Below are 19,436 nucleotides of genomic sequence, written 5' to 3' on the forward strand. Positions count from 1 at the left end.
GGAACATATTTTAGAATTCTTTATTTGAAGTATTTATTTAGAAGTATTAGAAGTATTTATTTGAAATAGGAATGTTTTGTATTATAAATGTTTTTATTGTCACTTTTTACTGTTACTTTAATGCACACTTGCTGAATAAATTTATTTTAAAAATGCTTTATTTGTAACGTTACTCAATTTCATCGCTGTTCTCACAAACATATTAAGCAGCAAAAACAGTTTTCAACATAATATAACAATCAGGTAAAAAAGGCAACTTTGCCACAACAGGAATAAATACATTTGAAAATATATTAAAATATATTTTGCAATATTATTGCTATACTGTATTTTTTATCAAATAATCAAACCGATGTGATCTAGGTAACTATGTAGTTCATGTGTCACCAGCGGTCAACAGTTATGCATACATGCAGCTCTGTGGTTCATCTCTGTGCATTAATGCAAGGACACAACAGAATGGAAGAGAAGATGACAGCCATACATTAGTAATGAATCAAAGTGTGTGCTGAACTCAAATGGGTCTTTAATGCATGCCAGCCAAGCACTGGCCAATCCCACAGCTGCCAGAACTTTCACATGCTGTCAATTATGAACTGATCTATGTTAATGGACACGCTCTGCGCTGGGATCAGATGGGTGTGTAGTGTTGCTGAGAGCATGTTAGAACTTTTAGCATTACTTAGCCTCCCATATCTTTCTCTCCCCCACGGATATAAGATCTCAAAGCTGCATGAGGCCAATCAGCTGGCATTACAGGAAAAACTTTGTTTTGAACTGCATAGTATTACACACAAAATATCTGAAAACAAGTTTCATTACAGATGGTAACTCAAATATGACCCTAGTTAAAAAACTAAACAAAACAACCTATGTCATAACTTATTTAACCCCTTAACTGTCACTCATATTTTTGAACATTGACTTTGTAGTGCACGATCCAAACTAAAATTTTTATAATTCATGACTGAAAACATTTTGTAACATGATATTGATGTACTATTTACATGGTAATGCAATGTCTGATTTTAAAATGGGTTTTGAAGGATGAATTTTGAGATTTTAAGTTTTCAGTTGATATATAATTTCTCATGATTTCTAAAATGTGATAGAGAAAAAGGCAACAAAGAAGTCTTGTTTTTTTAACAAAGGTCAAAATTCCTGTTATAATGTAGATTTTTGAGGGTGCACTCTTGTCATAAATGAATCTATTACTTTTCCTACATAATGTTTAACAAAAAACATTGATAAAATATATATTTGGGAGTCTTAGACCTTTCCAACGATATATAGTTTGTCAAGATTAGATTAGATTTAATTGTATAATAGTGAAGTTAATGTAGGCTTCCCACAATGCGGACAGGTGACAGTTAACAGTTTAAAATAAAAAATGTTAAACTAAGTATACTTCAAGTCCATTAACATATTTATTGACATATCACTTCAGACTTGCAGATATAATCGTACAATGAAACTTTATTTGGAGTATTTCTTCACTGCACAATGCACATTTCTTCATATTTTGCCTAAAATTTGTTTTAATGTCACTACTGATGAGGACTAACCCATGCATGATATCGGTCTTTAAATGCAAGATATTTCAAGTGTACCTGAAATTTCAAGTGTCCACTTTAGCACAATATAATATATGCAGTACTTTTACTTCAGTACTTCAGCACTATACTTCCACACAGTTTAAATACACCAGTCGAGTATATTAAAACGTACAATAAATGTGTAAATGTAGTATTCTAAACTTGGCCTCTACCTAAACTTCCAAGACTTGACTCTACTTAGACTCTACCTCAAAGGCTTGAAACTTCATGAAGACTTCATCTTGGATTCTTTCTGAAACGCTGGAGACTTGTTTTAAGGATGCTACAAGAAGAAAATGGCTGATTGAGTGAATAATGTGTGTGCACACCAGTCATGGACTTCCTGTCTTTCTCGAAGCGACTTCGGGCACTATAAAGGAAACTGCATGAGTGGTCAGCACACCTCATTGGGCTTCTAAGGCTTCCTGACACATCTAATCATCTGTGATTGTGTGTATTTGAGGAGCTCAGAGGGCCTGTTAAGATAGATCAGTCCCATCCTGAGCAGTTCAGAGCCCTCGGGTTCCTCGCACAGCGGGAGGCTCCATCTATTACGGTGAAGCAGAAAGGTCAAAGCAGCAAGCAGCAGAGATAGGCTCATTATCTGGCCAGGTCGCAGCGCTGCGTCCGCTCCTGACGACTGTGCTGAGAGCCGTGTTCATTAATGCTCTACAGGGATGAACTGGAAATGCTTGGTTTTTTCCTGCCTCACAGGACTCAAGTCCACTTCCCCAGTGTAAACTAGGTCTGCATCACCTTTAATTGTCTTCTCAATGCAGGAAGCGGGATTCAAACACAGATGAAGGAACAGTTTACAGCAAAAGGTTCAAATAAAGTTTCAAAAACAATCTTTCCTAACACCATTGGCACATTTCAAGGGACGGATTACCTAAAAAAAATATATTGTGCCATTATTTACTCAATCTCATTTTATTTCAAACACACACTTTAAAATAACGGTTCTTTATTGGCATCAATGGTTCCACAAAGAACCTTTACCATTCATGAAACATTTTCATTCCGTCAAGTGTTATTTACAGTGGAAAAGGGTACTTTAGATTATTAAAATGTTCTTCACACTGAGAAAAAAAAAATGGTTGTTTTAAGAACTGTTCACTGAGAGGTTCTTTGGGGAACCAAAACTGGTTCTTATATGGCATTGCGGTGAAAAACCCCTTTTGTAACCTTTATTTTTAAGAGTGCATGTATGACTTTCTATCCTCTGTACAAGACAAAAATATTTGTAAAAAATTTATGGGTTCCAAAAAACATATTTTTATTTTTTTTTAAATAACATTTAATTATTTTGTGTTCCTCAAAAGAAATATACACTACTCAAAAGGTTTGGGTCAGCAATAAAAAAATAAATAAAAATAATTATATATATATATATACAGTGTTGGGTGTAACGCGTTACAAAGTAACGCGTTACTGTAATAATATTACTTTTTTCAGTAACTAGTAGTGTAAGGCATTACTCGTCTGAAAATGGTAATATTATTACAGTTTTCCCAAGCTAGTTACTTGCGTTACATTTGCCAGTAGCACCTTCATCACACACACAAGGCACACAATACAGAGAACAGAAGGGAAGGGAAGGAGGGCGTGAATGGAACAGTGATTGGTCTGGGTTTGGCACGAGGTATCATTTACCATCACTGATTGGTCGACAGCCGGCAGCAGAGCGGCACGCTCAGACAGATGGGGAAAAATGGAAGCGTCAACAATGGCAAGCTCTTTTTCAGAGGAAGGTTCCCAGCAACAGAAAGCTAGTTTCGACGGGTGGAGATTCAGTAATTATTTTGTAGGAGTGCTCCGATCACGATCGGCCGCTCGTTAATGCGCATCTCAGTAAAGCCGGTTCTCTAATCAGCGGTTTATTCCATCAGGTGCGTGAACCATATGTTCATACAACCGTGCCAATAAACGCTGAAAATGAACTGGATTTGCGCATCTTCACAGTTAATAACGGCTCTGTGTAGTAACAGCTGCTCTATGTGAAATCACGCACCTGATGGAATTAACCGCTGATTAGAGAACAGGTGTACTGACGAGCAGTAATATAAGTGAGTTGTGTAAACAGTGATTTATGTGACTTCAATTATTTCTTATTAAACTGAAATCGAAAAGTAAAAAGTATTTTTTGGAAAAACCACATCCTAGTGTTAGTCTTCATATGCTGATGAATAGTGTTAACACGGATATAGAAAAATAAGGAGTGCAAGAGATTGATTCCTAATGTCAGTTTATTTTTAATTAATACTATAGTAGTTCGGCTCCCTTTACATCTTTAACTACCCGTTAATTTATCAATTGAATGGGTGACCTATCCTCATTAATAGAGCAAACATTTGTCCCCCCTGAGAGAATTGGCAGGAGCCGCCACTGATAAAGACCCTAAAGAACACTCCTCCTTTGTATGTTCTCCCTCCATCTGATGCATCTCAGGCAATCATAGAGTAATTAAGAAAAAAAGATGTAACTAGTAATATAACTAGTAATATAACTAGTTACTTTCTCCAGGGAGTAATAAAGTAAAGTAAGGCATTACTATTTTTGAGAGTAATATGTAATATGTAATATATTACTTTTTTGAGTAACTAGCCCCAACACTGTATATATACACACACTCACCTACAGGATTATTAGGAACATCATACTAATATTGTGTTTGACCCCCTTTCACCTTCAGAACTGCCTTAATTCTACGTGGCATTGATTCAACAAGGTGCTGAAAGCATTCTTTAGAAATGTTGGCCCATATTGATAGGATAGCATCTCGCAGTTGATGGAGATTTGTGGGATGCACATCCAGGGCACGAAGCTCCCGTTCCACCACATCCCAAAGATGCTCTATTGGGTTGAGATCTGGGGACTGTGGGGGGCATTTTAGTACAGTGAACTCAGTCATGTTCAAGAAACAAATTTGAAATGATTCAAGCTTTGTCACATGGTGCAATATCCTGCTGGAAGTAGCCATCAGAGGATGGTACATGGTGGTCATAAAGGGATGGACATGGTCAGAAACAATGCTCAGGTAGGCTGTGGCATTTAAATGATGCCCAATTGGCACTAAGGGGCCTAAAGTGTGCCAAGAAAACATCCCCCACACCATTACACCACCACCGGCAGCCTGCACAGTGGTAACAAGTCCTTGAGCAAGACACCTAACCCCAGCTGTTCCCGGCGAGCTGGATGGCGCCTTGAATGGTTGACACCGCAGTCGGTGTATGAATGAGTGTGTGAATGGGAGAATGTGAGGTAACTTGTAAAGCGCTTTGGATGGCCATGGGGTCTGTTGAAAGTGCTATATAAATGCAGTCCATTTACCATGTTCTCATTCTGTTTACGCCAAATTCTGACTCTACCATCTGAATGTCTCAACAGAAATCGAGACTCATCAGACCAGGCAACATTCAGACCAATTTTGGTGAGCTCGTGCAAATTGTAGCCTCTTTTTCCTATTTGTAGTGGAGATGAGTGGTACCCGGTGGGCTCTTCTGCTGTTGTAGCCCATCCGCCTCAAGGTTGTGCGTGTTGTGGCTTCACAAATGCTTTGCTGCATACCTCGGTTGTAACGAGTGGTTATTTCAGTCAAAGTTGCTCTTCTATCAGCTTGAATCAGTCGGCCCATTCTCCTCTGACCTCTAGCATCAACAAGGCATTTTTGCCCACAGGACTGCTGCATACTGGATGTTTTTCCCTTTCCACACCATTCTTTGTAAACCCTAGAAATGGTTGTGCGTGAAAATCCCAGTAACTGAGCAGATTGTGATATACTCAGACCGGCCCGTCTGGCACCAACAACCATGCCATGCTCAAAATTGATTAAATCACCTTTCTTTCCCATTCTGACATTCAGTTTGGAGTTCAGGAGATTGTCTTGACCAGAACCACACCCATAAATGCATTGAAGCAACTGCCATGTGATTGGTTAGATAATTGCATTAATGAGAAATTGAACAGGTGTTCCTAATAATCCTTTAGGTGAGTACAGTATATATATATATATATATATATATATATATATATATATATATATATATATATATATATATATATATATATATATATCCCTTCTATTTTAATTTAGTTCCATTCAGCAGGAATTCAAATTGGTAAATAAAAAAAAAATAGAATGAAAAATTAACAACATTGCATTGTAGCAATACTGTTCTCTGCTTTTAAAAATGGCAAAATATTTTTTTCTAGGCAAATTCATTTCATATTGGATGGCCTCCTAGTAACATCAAAGTATGCAGAAAGATCAATAAATGTAATGGCCTATAGGCTTGATGTAATGTAGGCAGTTTGTTGTTGTTTGCACATAATAATTAGCATCTAGGAAAGTGAGTGTGGGTAAGGGAGCAAGGTAATGTTTCCTCATTGCCTGGGTCTCATCCATACAAAGCACAACCTTTATTAACAGAGAGGTACTGTAAGGGAGGTTGACTCTTGTTGCAAATTAAATCCTAAATTGGATTCTTCTCATCAAGCCAAATCCTGGTTGCTTCATTATGATGACGAATGCTTTGTGTTTTAAAGCAAGCAGCTCACAAAATGAAGAAATACAAAGCTAGAGGCTTTTGTAAAAGGATTAGTTCCCTAAAAAGCCATCATTTACTCACCCTCATGTTGTTCCAAACCTCTGTCTTCGTTGAAGACATAAATCACAAAAGAAGAAATCTTAAAGATTGCTATTCGCTGCTATTTTCCTAATAAGACTGAAGCATAATTAGGAGCTGAAAAGGTCCAATTTTGCTTTGTGTGACAAAAATGACTGAAGACTTCACATAAAAAACATGGAGATCTCATATGTTCAAAACAAATATGCTCATATTCATAAGTTGTCACTGATGTCAAACCTGTTGTGACATTTATACGTGCCAAGTATGAACATGCATTTGTTTGAATAAGATTTAATACTTGGAAACGCTGAAAAAAAAGACTTCTTAATTAAAAAGTTTTTGATTAGTAGTTTTTACTAAAAAACAAGAAAAAAATGCAAAAAAAGTTCAAACAAAATACCTTAACTTGAGAAGCACTTATAATTTATTAATTTATAATTAATTATTTTTGTGCATATAAGCGTTTTGATTGACATTTATGACTGCCAGATTATTTCATTTTTTTAATTTATTAAAAATCTTCTAGTGCTGTAAGACAAAATGTACTTGGGTTGACTATGCACTCTTTGAAAAGTCTTAATATTTTATGCAATGTTGCTTCTCAATTAATTATTGCTATCTAAAACGAATAATTTTATAAGCTATACACAAATTAAATTGATTTCAAATATACTTCAAATATATATGGAATATATTTAAAAACAACTTGATTTTTTGATATTTTAAATGAACAATACATTATAAAATTGAAATAATATTGTTAAAGTAATGTAAAAACATTAATTCATGATAACTTTTGTGAAGCAAGACAAAAATATTTTTTGTGTTACACGAAATCGAGGACAACAAAAAGATTCTAAAAAAAAGGTGAGTAAATAACTTTTTCATTTATATGCAGAGTCTATATCATTAAATCCAAATGAACCGATCTGTTGTAGCCAAACAATAAAAATATTTGGTAAAAATAGCAAAATGTGACTGTAAATCCAATTTTCTCTTCTTTCCCTGATCTCTTTTATTAAGGGCATGGTGAAGTGGGCGGGATTTGGTGGGAAGAAACTGCTATTAATGCACCGACCACACCCTCTTTTTGTGTGCAAGAGACATTAAGGGTTGGACCTTGTGAAACCCATTCCTCTCATGCGAAGTAATTGAATTATGTCTTCCGTCTGTAGACTATAGGATAACAGACGCCTCTGCTCTCATAAGCACTTAAATCAAGTCAGCGGTAGAATTATGGTCACTTGCGCACTGTAAATGAAATTAATGTGCAGTTATGAAGAGGTTCAATATGGTTCGTAGAGAGTCTATACAGTGTGATTCTCCATCTCCAGTCCCACCCACCCACCCTCATTCCTTCAAGGGCCTATTAGCAGGCAGAAGGGCTGGTCGCCACATTAGAAAGACAGAGCATCATGAAAACATTGATGAAAGTCAGGTCAATGAAAAGAGGCATGTTAGCATTTGCTTAATCGCAGACTTTCCATTTTGTGACCAGACCACGGATAGTCTTGTACACCTAGCACTGGCACAAATCATTAATTTCATATATAAATGTGTGGAGTACTTTTTATCATGGATGGACGCACTATATTGGACTTTAAAATTTCAACACACATTCACTGCCATTATAAAGCTTGGAAAAGCCAAGAGATTTTTTAATATAAGACAGACTGTATAAACCTGAAAGAAGAAAGTCATATACACCACAGATTGCTTGAGGGTGAGGTAATTTAAATTTTGGGGTGAACAACCCCTTTAAATACACAGCACGACTGTTTTCAGCATTGATACTAATAAGAAGTGTTACTTGAGCAACAAATCAGTATATTAGAATGATTTCTGAATAAACCACATTTTAAAAAAAGGTCACAATATTACTATTTTCTACTGTGTTTCTATCAATTAAATGCAGCCTGGATGAGCAAAAATAAATAAATAATAATAATACACTGGGACATGCATGTACACATCGTGAAATGTCACAATTATTCCCGGTCTCCCTTAAGTGAGTGAAAGCCAAGAATAGTTGGATTAAAGTGGCAAAAAAGTGTCAATCCAGTCATCATACAAGGTAAATGTCCTGACAGGAGTGTCAATGTGAATCCTGACAGGAGACTCAATAGCACTAAATCCTGCTGATTGACCTTTTACTCTTCCGGATTAGAGATACCTCAATCTTTCACTCTCCAGCTGGGTGGAATGGATTGGCCTTTTCGTACATTAACTAGCTTGTGTTTTATTTATAGGCACGCAGAGCCAAATTACACCTTGAACAGATCTGAGAAAACATAATCATTCATTCAGATTGAATGCAAATTACTTGCGCTCCAAAAAAAAAAAAAAAAAAACAACTACAAAAACCCCCAGAGAGGTTGAGGTTGCTTTCTTTTCCCTTCTTTTTTTCGGAAGTGATATGTGGAAAGTTGTATTCGCGTGTCATGATCTTGTTTGGTGGATTGTATTTCATTTCAATCTAAGACTGGCTGTGCTGCTGAAACTCTCATGCATTTTTAACAAGTTACTCAGAATCCCTGAAGTAATACAGAGAGTTAGCATGAAGGCAGAGAGCACTCTGACATCTGTGCTACCCTGTTCAGTGCTGATCAATGCCAGATATAGAGAAATTATCCTGATACAATCAAATCGAGATGGCAGAAAAATACAGATAAAAATGGTACAAATGATATATTTCTGTTCTTAATAATCACACATGGGCTTTATTCAATGAGTGTTAAGTAAAAATGATTTATAATTAGCATAAACCTGCTCTTTTAAAGTCAACATCAGTTCAAAACATTGACCCTGTTTACTTTCTTGATACACATGAACTATGTTTTCATACTTTCTTTCTGTCTTTCTTAGCATTACATCACTTGTTCACCAATGGATCCTCTGTAGTGAATGGGTGCCGTCAGAAAAACAGCGGATAAAACGTCACAATCCAAACAACTCCAGTCCACCAATTAATGTCTTGTGAAGTGAAAAGCTGTGTGTTTGTAAGAAACAAATCCATCATTGAGGTGTTTTATCTTTAAACTGTCACTTCAGGCCAAAAAAAAGTCCATAATCCATTAAAAAAAGACAATTATGTTATGGATAAAGGAAGTATGTTTTGCTAGTAAAAAATGGTTTGAAGTTAAAAATGTCTTAGTTGGAGTTATTCCGAACACAGGGTGTTTTTCACTTCACAATATGTTCATTAATAGACTGGAGTTGTGTTGTGGATTTACGGTGATGTTTCAGCTGTTTGGACTCTCATTCTGATGGCACCCATTTACTTTAGAGAATCCACTGGCGAGCAAGTGAGGACATGTTACATGTCTCCAAATCTGTTCTGGTGAAGAAACAAACTCATCTACATCTTGGATGGCCTGCGGATGAGTAGAGTTTAAAAAAATGTAAAGTCTCACAGTATAGTATCACATTAGTTATGTTAGATGTACAATCAAGACTCCAAAAATGATTAATGCATGGATGGCACGCTTGGATTCCAAGCTGGCATTCCCTAGAGGTATGGCCCACTTATATGCACTGGAACAGCCTGTGACGCTTGCCATTACTTCAAGTGAACCTCTAGATCCAGTGAAATTAGATTTTTCCAAGAAATGGATAAAAAAAAAAAATTAAGTTAAAACAAGTTTATCATGTATTTTTGCGATTTAAACCCAAACTGCTGAGAATATTTAGGTTAACAAATTGTGAAAAGAAAATTTTGATTTAGTCATAAGCCAAACAGGAGTTATGGCTTTCAAAATATCATGAGAGTGATTAAATTACATTTTTAATTTTTGAATTAACTATTTGTTTAAATACTGTATGTCATGAATGAAGGCCTACACACAAAAACCTCTGTTTCATTCTTTGCCGAAGGCATTTACTCCAGACAGCTGGCACAGCTCCACTTGTGAGACGGATCAATTTCCCCCTTCAGACATCTATCCTGCACTCTCCCGTTTAAAACAATAAACCTAAAACCGCCGTATATTCATGTCAGAGCAAGCTCTCCGGCTGTTTCAAATATAGGTCATCCCTACATGGGCCATCATGTTGATTATGAAATATTCACACTTCTCAAAGTATATTTTTATGTTGCTATCTCTGAAGCATGAAAGTGATCAGAGGAGAGCGAAAACCATGCTCATATTTTCACTTGTTCTTTCATTATTACTATTAACTGCTTTTACTTTCGAGTGGTCACATGGGTCTAGTAATCATTCATAGTGTTTAAAAAGAACGGATAACACCACCATAATCTTGCCAAAGTATACACAGTAGTGTTCGAACTGGAGAATCTGTCAGGATGGAGGTCAGGGATCTTAACACATACCAACACATGTGTGAGAAACTCAATCTGATCACTGAGAAATAATGCTGCAAAAATATATACCGTACAATTCATAAAAATATAAGACCTGTCAATTAAATATTACTTGAAAAGTACTTTAAATGATAAAAGACCTTAAATGGATAGTTCACCCAAAAATTGTCATTAATCACTCCTTCGTTCATCTTTGGAAGGCAAATTAGGATTTTTTTTTTTTTGATGAAATCCGAGAGCTTTCTGACCCTGCATAGACAGTAATGTAACTATAACGTTCAAGGCAGTAAGGACACTGGTTCAACAGTAATGTTATGAAGCTATTAATGGAGTGAACTATCCCTTTAATAAATGTTAAGATTTGTCACAACAGTTAAAAGCCTTTGTCTGATGAATAGATCAATAATATGGAAATTCAATTAAAACTAGACAATATACAATTTAGAATAAATAACCCATTTTTTGTCAATTCAAAGATTTGCTTCATTTACCATGTACTTACCAAGGATGGATTAAATTTGATAATAAATAATACAGTAATATTTTTTGCAATATTACAATTTAAACTTAACAATTTAAATTTAAATTTATATATTTTAATGTTATTGATTCCTATGATTTTAAAACTCAGTTTTCAGTGTCACATGATCCTTCAGAAATCATTCTAATATTTGCAGCTCATAAAACATGGCTTATTTTTGTCATTGTTGAATTATTTATTATTATTGTTGTGCTGCTTAATATTTTTGTGGATACCATACCATTTTTCCAGGATTCTATGAAGAGAAAGTTCAAAAGAACGGCTTTTATTTTTACATTTTGTAACAACTTTAAAAATGCATCTTTGATTTTATAAAATAATACATTTCCTTAAAAAAAATCTATAAATTATAGACCCCATGATTTCACTAATTATAAGCATATAAAAAAAAGAAAAAAAAAAAATACAAACAGAAACAGAATTACTGAAATCAAAGGGGAAACACACACGGTTCTGGTGTTTGCCTTAATTTAAACTGACACTTTCATCAGTGTACAAATTCCCCACATAGATTTCCAATAGCAACCTCCTGTTCCTGGATAAATCCATCTTGAGCCATGCACTCGAAGCCCCCACAGTGTTGCAACACTTGATACAGCAGCTAACACTACCTACACCTAAATCAAACCTGATCCTTTTGCTGACAGATCTGCCTTGCTTTCCTTTCTTGAATTAAGCTAACTAAAGATTCTGCCATTGTCAACATTATTTATATATGTATATATTTATATATAACTGAAAAACCAAGTTCAGTATATATAAACACACTGGAGCAGACTTACCGCACTAACATAAATGATATCCCTGCAGAGCTTGGTTTCCTGCGGAAAGTCAGGTAGATCCAAGAAGTTGTCCACCACCACTTGACCAATGACGTCATGGCGCGAGAAGCGGTCGAAGTCGTAGACGCTAAAATGGAGCTTGCGTGTCGGAAGCTCAGCGTATGCCACAGGAAACAGGAAAACCTCGTCAAAGATGGGGTTTAGAGTCTTGCGGTGCACCTTGGTTTGATGCTTGGTTTTGCGTTCTGGCAACAGATAGATCTTCACGTACGGGTCGGATGTTCCCGTAAAGTCCTTGGCAGGTAGGTCTTGGGCTTTGTGGATCTTCACGATGAGCTGCTCCAAGTCGCAGTCGTATTTGAGGATGAAGTGCAAGCGGCCGCAGCTGTCCGCTCGTCGGCCGTCGTCCGCGTCCACCGACCGCTGTTTGTAGAGCTCAGGCTTGATGCGCCCCAAACCTGGACCTGTTACGGACTCCTGTCTCTGGAACTGGGCCAAGTTGAAATCGGGGTTGGAGACGTTCATCTGTCTCCGGATGGAGTTGTGCCTGAAACAAGAAGAAAGGGGGCGGGCGTCTGTTGGCTTCATATGCTAGACATCTTTAGAATAATGAGACTGAAAAGAACTTTAATTAAAGCTGAAGGTCACCGAGGCCCACACTGTCTGACAAATGGGAATTGCTCAATGAATATCAATGGTGGGTGAGTGATTACGCCTGATGAAGTCAGGAAAACATGACTCACCTGACCGATGAGGTCGGCTCGGTGACTTGTCGTTGTACGCGAGCTATGTGGATGTGGTTGAGCTCCTTGGCCTTAGTCTGGGCCTCCAGGTGGATGTCCGGTGACGTGTGGCTGATCTTCATGGCCGACTCTGGGAGCACCGTTGGCGCATTGGGATCCTTTTTGAAGTCTTCGCTGTATTCCCGCTCCAGGCCCTCCACCTCGGTCAGGACCGGCTGCTGTTCGCCCTGCCGGTCCTTTAGGCCAGGCAAGAAGCGATCTCGCCACGGCACCCAAAACAACTTCCATGACACGAACAGGGAGACGGCAAACAGCGCCAGGCCACATGTGGTCACCAAGAGGGACAGCAGGCTCACAGACACATCTGGAGCAATAACCAAGAAAGAAAGTCGGTCACTGGATGGTGCTCAAAACTGTGAAGATATTTATAGAATAGAAGTGCTGTAAGCAACTTTATTTATTTATCTTTTTGAAAATCACATAAAATATTCAGCTGGAAAAAAAACAAAATGTTACAAAAAGTTAGCAAAACAGATCAAGTAACTGATAATAAAGACAACAGTGAGAATAAAGACAACAGTGAGAAACAATGCAGTTGGGATCAATTTCAGAATGATTCTCTCTAGCTACTGAATGATATAAACATTATTTATGTCTCATTTGATTGGATGCGCCCTTTGGATGTCCCATTTGTTGGCTGCGTATGTCTTCGAGGTTGTCAAATAAAAAATAAAAAGTACCATTATAAAACTGACATATTCCTAGTGAAGTGTAAATTACTGTACTTTCTTTCTTAATTTGGTGTGTAGCAGTTACTTTCTGAAATGAGACAGCCTTGATGACATAATACGGTCAACAAATGGGACCTCTGAAGGGTGCAGCTCTCGAAATGAACAACAGCAACTGACGACCAATCAGAATCCACCTGTATTATGGAAGTCAATGGGGACCATCAACTTTTCAATTACCAGCATTCTTCAAAATATACTTAAAGACATCTGTTACAGGCCTTTTATTTATTTTTCTTCCTTCAAAAATGAAATCAGAAAACTTTAAAAAACTTTTTGCAATCCAGACATTGAGATATTTTGCAGAAGGACATCTCTAATATCTGGCTTGGAGTTGAAGCTTAACTCTAGCTGCTGAATGCACAGTAATAGATGCTACATTTAAGATCCACTCTGACTCTCCATGTTTCCCTCTTTCTTTCTCTCTCTCTCTCTTTCAACCCCTTGAGATGGTTTCTCTGAATTAGGCCGCCCAGGATGAGATGCTTTTAGTGTGGACTGAATGAATCCCTGTAAGAGTACCCTGCCTTCTGCTTGCTTTTCTGTCAACTCCGATCTTTTGTTCCTATACCGGGGAAAGAAAATGCTTACGTCTGACTGCAGGTTAACACACCTGAGACAGACTTAGAGTCCTGTGAAGTGATTGTTCAGGTAAAATTCTATGCAATTTTCTCATTATTTACACACATCTATGTTATTCTAAACCTGTGTGACTTTTTTCCGGTCTATAGGAGGATCTGAAGGAGATGTAAGGTGGGATAGTATTACAGCTTTTGCATTTAATAAAACAATTTTTTTTAAAAAAGAAAAAAAAATCTTGTGGTCACCATTTACTTTCATAAGAGCAGTGTAAATATTCTACTAATTTTACTAATTTGTTTTTAAATAATGAATAAATAATTAAATGGGGGCAATATTCTATCAAAATATCGGTAGCCCAAACATTAAAATTAACTTTTATAAATGATTTGAGGATTTATATGTGACCCTGGACCACAAAACTAGTGTTAAATAGCACGGGTGTATTTGTAGCAATAGCCAAAAAAAAAATGTTGTATGGGTCAAAATTATAGATATTATTTTTATGCCAAAAATCATTAGGATATTAAGTAAAGATCGTGTTCCATTAAGATATTTTGTAAATTTCCTGCCATAAATATATAAAAATTTCATTTTTGATTAGTAATATGCATTTCTAAGAATTCATCTGTACAACTTTAAAGGTGATTTTCTCAGTATTTAGATTTTTTTGCTCCCTCAGATTCCAGATTTTCAAATATTCCCCTATCCTAATAAACTATACATCAATGGAAAGCTTATTTATTCAGCTTTCAGATGATGTATAAAACTCAATTGACACTTAAGACTGGTTTTTTTGGTCCAGGGTCACATATAAAGTCAAAGCTTTCTATTAACCATCTTGGGTCTTTCTGTCTTTATAATAATGATGAAATATACTTCCCAAGAAATCATGAAAGAATAGAATTGCACTACATATTAAGTGCTGGCCTCTTGATTTAGCTGTTCTGAAATATCATGAGTGCTCATAAAAGCTAGAATCATTTGTCGAAACCGATCCTCCTGCAGGCTTCATACTGGGAAATCATAAATTGAATGGATTAATCATTTCTTCCTTTTTGTAATGCTGTCAAGGTGTAATCAGTATTATTAGCATTCAACACTATTCCATAGACTTTAATAGACTCTGTGGGATTTCAATGACACAGTAAATTAACCATGAGCTTCATTAGTGAAACAGTGTGCTAAACTATGTGCATGACATCCAGCACACTTTGAATACAGCAATATTTCTTTTGTGTTAAACATGTTATGAAATTTGATATATATATATATATATATATATATATATATATATATATATATATATATATATATATATATATATATATATATACATACATACATACACACACACTTTTTTTATTTATTTAAAATGTTTAGAAGGGGGAAAAAAAATTTATGAAGGTTTACCCCAACCCCAGATCATACAAAAATTATAAAATAATAAAATAAAATATATGCACATAAAAAACAATAACATTTTCTGCAGTCACAGTGTCCTTAAGGTTAAGGTACGGACATACAATATGAATAAATGATGCAACAGAGAACATGCTCTGCCTTGCAGCCTCACTAAAACACAAATTCAATCCAATAATATTTCATGCATATTGTTTCAGTGTGGGACTCTAAAGGCAAGCTAAATAGGACACTAAGCTTAACTCGGAACAAAACAAAAAAACATTATGATCATGCAATGTAGATTTCCAAGTATCATAAATGTTAGGGTAGGAGTTACCGGCTTAGATGATGAAACGGTAAAGGGCAAAAGTGCTAATGAAATCTACTTGAATCTACAAGATAAGGAAACTTTTGTGAAACGTAAAAATGCCTAAAAGATGTGACTAGCAGGAGAGTTTCTGATAGCTCATTTCAAATGAATCAAGTGTGGGAGATTGATTCTAATCAACTCGTTTGGTGCGAGAGCTTTTCTGAAGATAAAAGGTCCAACTGCCTTTTTTATAGACGCATCGCCTGTTTGTTTACTACTGAGTGTACATTAGCCTGACTAGCTTGAGAAATAGTTTGTGTAATGTGAGCTAAAAAAACAACAACACAATTTATGACAGCAAAATTGATTTCATTCCTGATTTTAAATATCGGTCAAAATATAAACATCGTCTCCTTTCAGATATCTAAGAGCTGTACTTGTACTACTGGAAAACACATTTCCAAAATGGCTGCTGAGTGAACTAGCCACAAAAGGGAGGCTGATTTAAAAGGAGTCAAATACAATTAAGCTCCTCCACTCAATGTGGATACTTCTTTGTTTTAAGGCATTAACAGCAAGCATTCAGAAAGATCAGCGCATCTCTATGGAAACATCTTCATGTTGCATCCGTGATGGTTACAAATATGGAAACAAAGATTGTGTCTCATGGTTTTAATAGGATTCTACAATCCCACACGACACTAAACTAATTTCTAAGCTCTGACATTACATTATTTACTTATCCAGCACAAGATTAATGACACCAGCTTTAAGCAAATTTGTTTACCGTCCCTCTCCAAAAAAGAAAAACAGATTGCATTCTCAGTACTCCTAGTCTTTTTTGTCCTTTGAGCAAAGATGAACTCACTTTTACATATGAAACAGAGAAACATGAGCCCTCCAGCTGAGGGAAGCACACCCGAATGTCTCCAAGAAAGGCCGGGACACATTGGATTTGAGGTGTCAAGTGGATTAGAGCCAGATTTCCCGCCTCTTCCCACTTTGCAGGTTCCTTTTATACTACATTCCCAGACTACTGCATCATATTGTTCTGCATCTTTTTAAGCAGGTGTCTATTTGGGCATCCGCATATGTGACATAAATCCAGACACATGCGAGCATGTATTCACACGTGAACACAAAAAACACTATTTAATCGCACACCATACGAATTACGAGCATGAAGATAATTCGAAAGACCTTATTCACCCAGCTCAACCTCTCACAATGTCTATTTTTATTTCTGCTTCTGTAATTCCAGGTGGAAGACTGCAGATGCTAGCAGCTGTTAGCCAATCAGAATGAAGCCGGGAGGCTGTTTGCCAATTTGACGGCAAGACACAAAGTTTTTTCCACCGCAGGGAAGAAAAGTGTTTATAAGTCGGCCGATCGAAGTCTTTTATGACAGTCCAGATGTCAATGGTAGTAGAAACTACAGCTATGAATAAATATGACTCACATAGTACACAACCTTCACAGTCAATGGCCCTTCACTGGCAAATATTATCAGCATGGCTTATGGATGTGTCATAAACTTGCCCATGAGAGAACGAAACACCTTCTTTCCTGTGTCTGAACTGTCAGTTGCACAAATACCTGTCAATATGTGTCCACACCATGTCGTCTGAACTGTCGATCCATTACAGTGATGTGTTATTAACCTCTCAAAGTGCTGGGTTCCCTTGGGTTCCATTACTAAAGACTTTCCTCCATACAGGCACTTCGCAGCGATGCATGTGTATTCCCATCAGGCCAAGAGTATATTTACTGGGTTCCTCTGAACTCAGCTGTTCCCTTCATTAAATTCTTGTACAATACATCTCGAGGGACCGTATTACTAGTATGTATCGTCTCCCACGGGGTCTGAAGGCCTCGTGTTAACGGATGTCAATGCTGGGTAATCGCGAAGGAGAAAGTGTACAGAGTAGCAGGGTGGGGTGGAATCCTAATGGCTTCCTGTCGACCGCTCTGTGTCTCAGAGGATGAAGACGACAGCGTCTGAGAAGAGGCTATGATCTATGAATGAAGGTTCAGTGAAGCTAATGTTTAGTTAAGCTCACATACTTCATACTGAATCAAGCAATGCTCTATGTTCTTTCATTGATGAAATGTCGGTTTGGGGAATCACAAGTTTCCCGTGAAGCCTTCTATAAATGTGGAATGCCCGTATAATCATTTTATTCTTAATTTAACTTCTGAATGCATAAATCAACAAAAAAGGTTGGTATATTAGTGTTAAAATTACACTGCATCCGATATGCTGCAGAATCAAATCTGAATGAATTTAGGCTGCATCTTCAAATGCAAAAATACAGGACAGCTCTAAATAGGTCATTAATACTGGACTGTGGGGAATGATGATTGGGGATGTTGTGTGTATGTGTGTGTGTGTATGTGTAAACTCGACTATACTAATAGGTATTGATATATCTATCTATCTATATGTTTATTCCTGAATTCACAGCAAACCATCACATTTAGGCCATTTTAAAATAACTTTATTTACATTGAGTGTACGTAAAAAAATAAAAAATAAGATAAAATAAAACGAAATTAAATAGTTGTTGGTGGGGTGGGGGGGGGGGTCTAGTAACCTGAATTGTGTAAATAAAACGTTGACAACAATTGTGCATTAATCTTAAAAAATACTGTTTGTTTTAGATTATTTATTGGGTGTGGTTACTTTAATGACAACAAACTCTCAATGCTAGCTGCTAATTAGCCGAACGAGTGAAATTTACGAATGAATGAAATTTACATATTGAAAATTTATGAAATTTGCTTCTAATAACTTTCTAGCAAGTAAGAAAATTATCGGAAGTGCCATGACAACACGTTTAAGGGTCGTATGCAGTTTGAGAGCAACTGAACGCGATTTGATTACGATTCACAAAACATTAGTGAAACTTATTTTGAAGACAGGAATAAAACAATTTCCTTACCAGAGTCCGAAAATCTCGGTCTCCCGAGATCGCGGAAATAGTAGGTGAATTCCAGGCAGTTTTTATCTTGCACCTCTCCTCTCGAGCACAGATCGGACAGAAGCTCGAGCGCCTTTCCACAAATCTCATCCTCTCTGTCTGCAGGCATTTCCCACCAGCATCCTCCTAATGAAGACTCCTATAGCGCCTATCGAGACACTGCTGACCGCCGCTTCCAGCTTCTGACGGCAGTCTTCATACTCGCCCAGCGCAATCCCATAAGGAAAGTTGAACTGAACAGTGTCCAGCGGTGTTCAGATCAAACCCACAAGTTTGCACACATGTGAACGTATTCAGCTGAGCGCATAGCCCTCCGTGACACTGGTTGAATTCACTCAGTTGGGCTGCACCCAAAGAAAACACAAAGTGGCGGTGCTGAATTGCTTCTTCATGAATGAAAAGCTGTTGGCTGGCTCGCATCACCCTCAGTACAAGCCTTCTGGGATGCGTTGTCTTCTGCCAATCTGAAACTGCTCCTCCCTCCCCAGCTTTGCTCTTCTCCACTAGACTTCTGTTACAGGATCATTTGACTATACCAAATCCCACTTGTGCTCCTCAAATCCATAAGAAATCAAGTTGGAGACATGGAGAGAATATGAAAAAAATGAGAAAGCAGAAAAACCAAATCTGCCAAAATGGTTTCAGAGTGTAAATTTTATTAATGCCAGCAGCTGCAAATTGCCTATACGAGAAATACTACAAATAAAAAGGTTATGAATCAATTTGGTTGTCCTTGTGGTTAAATTTACGATTAAAAACATATA

The 19,436-nt window shown here is 36.9% G+C and overlaps 1 protein-coding gene across 1 annotated transcript in view; it reads right to left on the reverse strand.

Moving 5' to 3' along the window:
• Positions 1 to 19,154, reverse strand: part of syt9b (synaptotagmin IXb) — a 28,580-nt gene extending 9,426 nt beyond the window's left edge. Inside the window, exons 1-3 of the mRNA XM_026202299.1 lie at positions 18,634 to 19,154; positions 12,611 to 12,974; positions 11,868 to 12,414 (exon numbers count right to left, since the gene is read on the reverse strand). Coding sequence (XP_026058084.1) covers positions 11,868 to 12,414; positions 12,611 to 12,974; positions 18,634 to 18,781 — 1,059 coding nt within the window. The 5' untranslated portion in view covers positions 18,782 to 19,154. The remainder of the gene's footprint in view (positions 1 to 11,867; positions 12,415 to 12,610; positions 12,975 to 18,633) is intronic.
• Between the last annotated feature and the right edge of the window lie 282 nt (positions 19,155 to 19,436).

Source organism: Carassius auratus, chromosome 25, assembly GCF_003368295.1.
Source record: "Carassius auratus strain Wakin chromosome 25, ASM336829v1, whole genome shotgun sequence".
NCBI lineage: Eukaryota > Metazoa > Chordata > Actinopteri > Cypriniformes > Cyprinidae > Carassius > Carassius auratus.